Source organism: Rana temporaria, chromosome 8 (assembly GCF_905171775.1).
Source record: "Rana temporaria chromosome 8, aRanTem1.1, whole genome shotgun sequence".
Taxonomy (NCBI): Eukaryota; Metazoa; Chordata; class Amphibia; order Anura; family Ranidae; genus Rana; species Rana temporaria.
The window spans coordinates 187,053,253-187,062,725 of NC_053496.1; the positions used below are offsets into that span (position 1 = coordinate 187,053,253).

The 9,473-nt window shown below is 48.8% G+C and overlaps 1 protein-coding gene across 1 annotated transcript; it reads right to left on the minus strand.

Annotated features, from left to right (window-relative positions):
* Positions 1 to 283: 283 nt before the first annotated feature.
* Positions 284 to 951, minus strand: LOC120909719 (zinc finger protein 25-like). The gene has a single exon (XM_040321445.1). The coding sequence runs from the start codon at positions 869 to 871 to the stop codon at positions 386 to 388; it is 486 nt and encodes a 161-aa protein (XP_040177379.1). The 5' UTR covers positions 872 to 951; the 3' UTR covers positions 284 to 385.
* Between the last annotated feature and the right edge of the window lie 8,522 nt (positions 952 to 9,473).

Below are 9,473 nucleotides of genomic sequence, written 5' to 3' on the forward strand. Positions count from 1 at the left end.
CTTAACATTGGCTGCGCCTCATATAGCAGGGGCAACTTTACGCCGGGAAAAGCCTAACGTAAACGTCATAACTTTACTGCGTCGGCCGCGCGTACGTTCGGGAATTCGCGTATCTAGCTAATTTGCATACTCGACGCGGAATTCAAAGGAAGCGCCACCTAGCGGTAAAAAAAAAAAATGCAGTTAAGATCTGACGGCGTAAGAGATTTACACCTGTCGGATCTCATGGATATATATGCGTAACTGATTCTAAGAATCAGACGCATAGATACGACGGGTCAGATTAGGACTTACGACAGCGTACATGGCGCTGCGCCATCGTAAGTCCTTTGAGAATCTGGCCCTGATGTACAAGAAGACAGAACTTCAGCGAGGAACATTTCCCTCACTCAGGACAGGGAAGTGGCTTCTCCCCCGTGTGAGATCTCTGATGTGTGTAAAGATTGGACTTCCGTGAAAAACATTTCCCGCACTCAGGGCAAGAATACGGCTTCTCCCCCGTGTGAGAGCTCTGATGATAGGAAAGTCTGGACTTAGCTGAAAAACATTTCCCGCACTCAGGACAGGAATACGGCTTATCACCCGTATGAGATCTCTGATGTTCATATAAATTAGAACTCCGTGAAAATTGTTTTCCGCACTCAGGACAGGAATACGGCTTCTCCCCCGTGTGAGATCTCTGGTGATACGAAAGACTGGACCTAGCTGAAAAACATTTCTTGCACTCAGGACAGGAATACGGCTTCTCCCCCGTGTGAGATCTCTGATGTTCATATAAATACGACCTCCGTGAAAAATGTTTTCCGCACTCCGGACAGGAATACGGCTTCTCCCCCGTGTGAGATCTCTGATGTGTATAAAGATGGGACATCTGTGAATAACATTTCCCGCACTCAAGACAGGAATACGGCTTCACCCCAGTGTGAGATCTCTGATGTATGGAAAGATTGGTCTTCTTTGAAAAACATTTCCCGCACTCAAGACAGGAATACGGCTTCACCCCAGTGTGAGATCTCTGATGTGTGGAAAGATTGGACTTCTTTGAAAAACATTTCCCACACTCAGAACAGGAATACGATGGTCCAGCTGCACTGTGTGGTGCCGGATGGATATCTGAGGCAGCCGAGTTTTCTTCTGGACTATTCGGCTTATGAGATCTCCAATGTCTGCTAAGAAGTGATTTCTGTACAAAACATTTCCCACACTCAGAGCAGGAATATGGCTTCTCTCCTGTGTGAGTTCTTATATGTGCATTAAGATTGCTTTTACAATTGAAACACTTCCCGCACTCAGTACAGTGAAACCTCTTAGCTGTTGGAAGGACGGCACCATCCCGCACAGTCTGAGGTTCCTCAGGATATGAGGAATACGATGGTTCGGCACCGTCCCGCACAGTCTGAGGTTCCTCAGGATAAGAGGAATACGATGGTCCGGCACCGTCCCGCACAGTCTGAGGTTCCTCAGGATAAGAGGAATACGATGGTCCGGCACCGTCCCGCACAGTCTGAGGTTCCTCAGGATAAGAGGAATACGATGGTCCGGCACCGTCCCGCACAGTCTGAGGTTCCTCAGGATAAGAGGAATACGATGGTCCGGCACCGTCCCGCACAGTCTGAGGTTCCTCAGGATAAGAGGAATACGATGGTCCATCTACACTGTGTGGTGCCGGATGGACATTTGAGGTAGTCGGGTTTTCTCCTGGACTATACTGTGTGATGTCCTCATCTTCTACTTTACAGTCTGGAGACAAAGTGAGACAATCCTCTGAGGTTTTCCTCATCTCCCGTCCATCTACTAAAATAGAAACACAAAGATTATTACTAGACATGAGCTGATTGGTTCCCCTAAACCAGGACTCCGCCCACATCAGGCAGCTTTGTCTCTGAGGATCTTACAATTCCCCCCTCAAGGTAACTAGTAAATGGGTCCTCTGATCTCCTACCAGATCATTTCTTTATTCATGGACCTTAGTCAGAGAGTGAGGAAACAACGAGAACTGTCTTTTATAGGAGTGACAGTGATGAGGGGATTATAGGACGAGGGTCAGGAGTATGTAATGTACAACATAGAGTATATAGTGCAGGGGTCAGGAGTATGTACCATACAATACACAGATCGACCATAAATCATAACCATCCACCTAATATTGAGTAGGTCCCCCTTTTGTCAATATCCAAAACATCCCCCAGGTGCCTAGACCGAGCAACGTCTATCCCAAAAATCAACATTTTATTGCAACAAAGAGAAGTAAGAATATCCAAGAGAAATACAGGAATACAGGACGGGGAACACAGCTCAGGAAAGTGACCAGGGGATTACAGGCTGATATCACCCAGTCCCCGCCCTACTCTGGACCAATCAGTGAGCAGTATGGGTGGAGGAATGGATTTAGTGTTAATGACCCACCTGTGCTGATCTCTGTAGGAGTGTCCTCCTCTATAAATGTCCCCGTTATTCCATCCTCCTCCATAGACTGCTGATCATCCCTCACATACGTCTCTTCTTCTTCTGATTTCACCTCAAATTCTATATCGATTGGATCTCCACTCTAAACCAAGAGAATGAGAGAGAATATCATCTGTAAGATATAAACTTTATTATTGTGACATCACGTAAGAAATCCACACATCGTCTCCATGAGTCTGTGTTTTATAATCTCCGTCCCACCAACCTTGCAATATTGAGGGACGGTGTGACCTTCCTGTGTGGAATCCCGGGAATACAGAGGACGGGGACATCTCTCTGGTGGGTTCCTGGTATTAGGTGGCTCCATCATATCCTTGTGTCCTTCTGATAACTCCTCCATCCCTCCATACTCCTCATCCTCCTCTTTATACTCTTCTTTAACAACAATATTATCATCCCCGAGGTTTCCACTCTGAATATAGAATAAAACATTCATTATAATAAACATGTTTGTGTATAAATCATAACCACCAATAATTGTTCCTCATCTACCTGATGATGGTGGGGGATGGTGTGACCTTCCTGTGTGGAATCCCGGAAATACAGAGGACGGGGACATCTCTCTGGTGGGTTCCCATTACTGGATCCATCTGTAGGAAACACACACACACTGACTGAATACATTGTTTCTATGTGTTTATCAGATGATGGGGGATCTAGGTGGAGCCTCCGTACTGCTCTCTCCTGTACAATAAAGTCTCCTCTTACCCGGTGATGTGAGGGGCGGCTGATTGTCCATCATGACGTCCTTGTAGAGATCCTTGTGTCCTTCTAAATACTCCCACTCCTCCATGGAGAAATAGACAGTGACATCCTGACACCTTATAGGAACCTGACACACACAATGATACAGTCACCATCCAGACACACCCCTTGTCTGTTACTGGATAATGTCCCAGAATCCTCCTCACCTCTCCTGTCAGTAGATGGACCATCATAGTGGTCAGTTCCAGGATCTTCTGCTCTTTGTTCCTCTCTGGTATGGGAGAAGGAGGGGGAGGCACCATGGTGGGGCTCTGGATTCTGTTCCATCCTCCTGAGATTGGCTCCCCACTAGACTTCTTCACTACAAGATAATCCTACAGATCAGGAGAAAGATAAACCAACATCAATCATCTGACATCATCTAAGTGTCTACAATAAGAACACGGCCTATTGACCAGACGAGACAAGAGTGATGCCATGTGACCTCCCAGAATCCTCCTCACCTCTCCGGTCAGGTCTGTATTATTAATAGAGATAAGAGTGATGTCATGTGACCTCCCAGAATCCTCCTCACCTCTCCGGTCAGGTCTGTATTATTATTAGAGATAAGAGTGATGTCATGTGACTTCCCAGAATCCTCCTCACCTCTCCGGTCAGCAGGTAGATGATCTCCAGGGTGAAGTTTAGTATCTTCTCAGTCATGTGACTCCGGTCCTGCTCCATCCTCATTGGTGGCGTCATGTGATCTATACAGGTCTCCTTGTAGACGGATAACTTTGGGAAATGAAAGTAAAAATTATTTGGATGGTATTGGTCACACAATAATAGGATGTGGGGGAGGGGTAATAGGAGGGTTGATGTACATGGAAGAACTACTGCCCCCATGGGAACACATTTCATTTGGACTGTTTAGGGCGGGGCTTGACAAACTTACTTTGAATCTAGGTGCTAAAAATATTAGGAGCCAGTTTTTTTGTAACTAACAAATCTTACTGGTGGAACATGTTCCCAAAGGTGAATTTATCCTTTAACCCTTTCTCAGGCAGAGAGGTTTTTGTGTTTTAAAAAATTATTTTCGGCCTGAAGATTCCATAAATTCCCCCAAAACATGATATATTTTCTTAAAGCAGACACCCTAGAGAATAAAACAGTGGTTTCTCCAAATTTTTATGTCACGCAATATTACCGCAAAAAAAAAAAACACATTAAAAGCAAATTTTAGGAGGGTTGCCTCCATTTCCTGGTAGGAGGTCTGAAAAGAAAGTGCAGGTGGGAGGGACCATCATAGACCAAGAGCTCCCCTCCCTACCTTAGAGTCCTCCTGAGTAAGGATGAGCTCTGGCGTGTTCGCATAGAACACATGCAGAGCCCGCCAGGAAGTGTGCACAGCGCTGCGCTAATAACAGCCAGGGAGACATTTCACGATCCCTGCAGCCGAGCATCGGGACAATGTCTCCCTGGCTGTGATTAGCACAGCGCCGTGCTCACTTCCTGGCGGGCTCTGCACGTGTTCTATGCGAACACGCCAGAGCTCATACTTACTCCTGAGCCATATAGCCTCCTCTTCCCTCAGAGCCCTGCTGTCCATCAACCCAATCAAGGACCCAGAGCCATCCAACTCAACTACCCCCTCAGGGTCCCCAAAGTCCTTTAGCCTCAGTACCCCCTGAGATGTTCCTCAGCTCCTCTGCTTCCTTCAGTATTTTCCTCCCTCTGACACCAATGATGGAACATATTCTTCATGGTAGGCTTGGGGATATTTTTTTCCTCCTGACCAGCAATGTAAGGGGCTCCATGCGCCATACTCCTGATGTTGGCTGCATAGTGTAGTGATTGCCCATAGGGTTGCACCAATAGCATTGTTTTAATACAGAGTAAGTAATACTTTTTTTCAAGTACTCACTGATACCTATCGCCTAGGAAGAGTATGTAGAGGGGTGGGTGAGGGCAGGGTGGGAGGGGGATTAGAGGGGTAAGTGAGGGCAGGGTAGTTGAGGGAGGGGTGAAATAGGGATTGTGGTGTGGGAGAGTTGGGATGGAAAAGGCTGTGATTGCTGGGGGGGGAAATAATGTGGATGGGAGTGTCATGGGGAGACATTGGGGCAGAGGTGACAGCTGGTGGAGGGAGGAGGACGCAACACAGGGAGGACACAGAACATGGCAGGAGGGCACATCACAGGGGGATAGGAGGGCATATCACAGGGGGATAGGAGCGCATATCACAGGGGGTTAGGAGAGCACAGTACAGGGGGTTAGAAGGGCACAATACAGGGGGTTAGGAGGGGGCACAACACAGGGGGTTAGGAGGGGGCATAGTACAGGGGGTTAGGAGGGGGAACAGTACAGGGGGTTAGGAGGGGGAACAGTACAGGGGGTTAGGAGGGGTCACAGAACAGGGGGTTAGGAGGGGGCATGGAGGGCACACAGTACAGGGGGTTAGGAGGGGGAACATTACAGGGGGTTAGGAGGGGGAACAGTACAGGGGGTTAGGAGGGGTCACAGAACAGGGGGTTAGGAGGGGGCATGGAGGGCACACAGTACAGGGGGTTAGGAGATCACCGTAATGGGGTGTAGGAGGGCACAGAATGGGGGGTAGGAGGGCACAGTACAGGGGGGTAGGAGTGGACAGTACAGGGGGTAGAAGGGCACAGTACAGGGGGGTAGGAGTGGACAGTACAGGGGGTAGAAGGGTACAGTACAGGGTAGGTAGGAGGGCACAGTACAGATATCGCTCACATAGGCAGTGCCCAGGTTGGCCCGTGCATTAAGATGGCCTTGGGCCAGAGGAGACAGCCAGCCAGAGGGAAGGAGGAGGTGTTCCACTCCCAAGCTGATATCACTTCCGGTATCGGAGCATTTTCGCGAGTACCGATACTCTCAAACAATGCCTAGTATCCGCCCTGATACCGGTACGCCCATTTTCTAGCTGTGTAGTCAGGATGGTCATTGTCTTGTCTATTTATTGTCACTGCGGTTTGTTTAGAGGAACATATTACTAGAATATATGTCCAAAATTAAGAGAATGTTCTGCCCCTGAAGGGGTTAATCTAGGTCTCCACACTATATATGTGTGTATCATCATCTGCTGGAGATAAAAGACGTCACAGTGACTATGGAGGAAGAGGACAGACATGACGGAGGTTACTGGGTGTAAATAGAAAATAAGACCTTATTACCAATTCTGGTGCCACTTCCAGCGATGTCTCCTCTCTTCTTCCTCCGGACTTACCTCTCACCCAGAACTTCCTGTCTGTACATGACATCACTTCCTGTCTGGGAAAAAGTCAGAAGATCACCATCTTGTGGAGCTCAGAGTAACTACACCCCTGAGAAACGTCTCGTAGTGTGAACATGGCCTTGTGCTGTGTGTGTATGTACTGTATATCCTTATAGATGGGGTCATCTCCACTCCCACCAAGAGAGACATATGTATAAATTTATATGGACATTTTTAATTGACAATTTAATTTAGCCAGAATAGGTAACATCTGTTATTCAGTGGGAGAAGGCGCTCGCTGTGTTATCATTCAGGGAATGTTTAGAACTCAATTGATATATTTGCTGCCCGACTGCCAGAATTCTTTTCTTCACACACCACCTCTCTAATATAACATTTTAAAATAATAATCCAATGTGTGTCCTTGTGGAAATCCGGTGTCCGTTGTATGGAGCTTGCTTTATTTTAGCAACTTCATTACAGTGAGAACAAGACAGACACATGGGCCCGGATTCAGGTAGATTTGCCCCTTAGTTACGGAGGCGCAGGGCAGCGTTTTTGCCCTGCGCCCCCGCAAATTTCCTGCGCTACCCACGATTCACGGAGCAGTAGCTCCGTAAATTGCGTGTGCGCTGTGTAAACTTGCCCTGCGTAAGGGCGCCTAATGTAAATGATCCCGTAGGGGGCGGGAATCATTTAAATTAGGCGCGCTCCCGTGCCGAGCGTAGAGCGCATGCTCCGTCGGGAAAGTTTCCCGACGTGCATTGCGGCAAATGACGTCGCAAGGACGTCATTTGCTTCAAAGTGAACGTGAATGGCTTCCAGCGCCATTCATGAATCACTTACGCAAACGACGTAGATTTCAAATTTCGCGACACGGGAACGACGGGTATTCTTTAGCATTGGCTGCCCCTGCTTTTAGGATGTGCAACCTTACGCGAAACCCGACGTACGCAAACTACGTAAATTGCGTACGCAGGGCTCGCGCAACGTTGTGAATCGGTGTTAGTATGCAATTTGCATACTATACACTGAGCACAACGGGAACGCCACCTAGCGGCCATCGCTAGAATGCAGCCTAAGATATGCGTGGCATAAGAGCCTTATGCCACGCAGATTTTAGGCTGCAGTCGGCGTTACGATGTTCCTGAATCAGGAGCATTCGTAACGCCGGGGCAAGTAAGCAATTGCGCTGTGTAACCTATGGTTACACAGGCGCAATTGCTTCTTGAATCTGGGCCATGGAGGGTAACATGGTATCCTCAGGAAGGTGAAAGGTGGACACAGTCTTTGGAAGGGAGGATGGGCTGTAAATCAATCTTGTTCTTGAGAAGAGTAAGAAAAGGTGATTGGCCAATAACTGTCCAATCTGAGACAATAGTAACAAGGAAGGTTGCCTTCTGTGCTGGGGTCGTAGAAGGAACCTTGGGCAATGGTTTGAAGGAAGGATACTTAAGTAGGGTGCCCACATGTCCCAGATTGCCCGGGACTGTCCCGCAATTGACGTGTCTGTCCTGGGTCCCGGTCACCTTCATTCCGGGACAATACAGTGTCCCGAAATGAAATAGAGGACACAGCCACCCCCTACATTTCCAGAACTGGTTGCTAGCGCCAGCTCTGCCTGGCATCTTGCATCCTGTGACAATTTACTCTCAGCGAGGCCTGCGCCTAGTGCAGCACTGCTGTCCCCACCCACCTTGGAACCTCCTTCTCCGCCACCCAGCAGTAAGCAGCAGGGACTGGTGTGATCTTCACTCTCCAGATAGTGACCCCACTCCTCTCCTTTTTTGCACACGGCTCATGCAGAGGGAGTGACAGCGGCACTGCATCTGATGGCAGGCTATGGGTGGCAAGCGGCACTGCATCTGGTGGCAGGCTATGGGTGGCAAGCGGAACTGCATCTGGTAGCAAGTGGCACATTCACCTGACAAATAAGCCGCCACCAAATTCCCCATCAACCCCGAGACTACATTTCTTCCCGCCCCTTATCTTTTTGGGGGGAAGGTGAAAGAGGGGGCGTGTCCCTGAATGGCCCTTTGGAAATGTGGCCACCCTATACTGAAGTGTTGATAACACATAGAGCCACGGGAGGCTTAATAAATGGGACAATGTGACTGATGCCATTGTTGTGACCCAAGTAAGGGTTGCCAAGCATCTCTATCCTAATTTCTTGTACCCCCCCCCCCCCCCCATCCATCTCTATAGCCTTCTTTCTTGTTCTCTTATTCTTTCCATTTCACTTTGTTCCTCGCCCTCTTTTCCTCTCCCTTCCATGCATTCTCCCTTTTTTCCTTTTCTTACTCCTTGGTAGGGGGGAAATGGGATGAGTGGTAGTGCTGGGGTGGAAAGAAGTTCTGATCAACCAACTTAGGTGCTCTTGATCAAGGTCATCTGCTGATCTGAGAACTGTAGTGGGGACTTTTAATGGCAACTCTAATCACAGGTAGTGTAAGGCCTCGTACACACGGACGGACTATCCGATGAAAAAGGTCCGCCGTTTTCATCGGACATGTCCGCTGCCGGATTTTGGTCTGATGGTTGTACACACCATCAAACCAAAATCCCCGCGGACAGGATACGCGGTGACGTGGCCGCGCCGTCGCCACGACAATTACGCGGCGACGTGCGCGGCCCTGGAAGGTAAATACTTCCAAGCATGCGTCAAATCACTTTGACGCATGCGAGGGATGGCGGTCGATCAGACATGTCCGGTGAGTCTGTACAGACGACCCGACTTGTCCGACGGACAGGTTTCCAGCGGACAGGTTTCTTAGCATGCTAAGAAATTTTTGTCCGCTGGAAAACGGTCGGCTGGACAAATGTCCGCCGGAAAACGGTCCGATAGGCCGTACACACGACCGAACTTGTCTGCTGAAACTGGTCCGCGGACAAATATTAGCGGACAGATCTGGTCGTGTGTACGGGGCCTGACTCACTGTGTCTCCGGCTCGTAGAAGTGACACCTATGCCGAAATCAGGAGATAGGGTCTCCTCCAGCCCCTCCCACTTGACATTCCTCACCAGTCAGCTGACCTCTAGTCTCTGCCCCCCAGCCATGCCGTGAACTGAATGGGTGGCTGTGAAG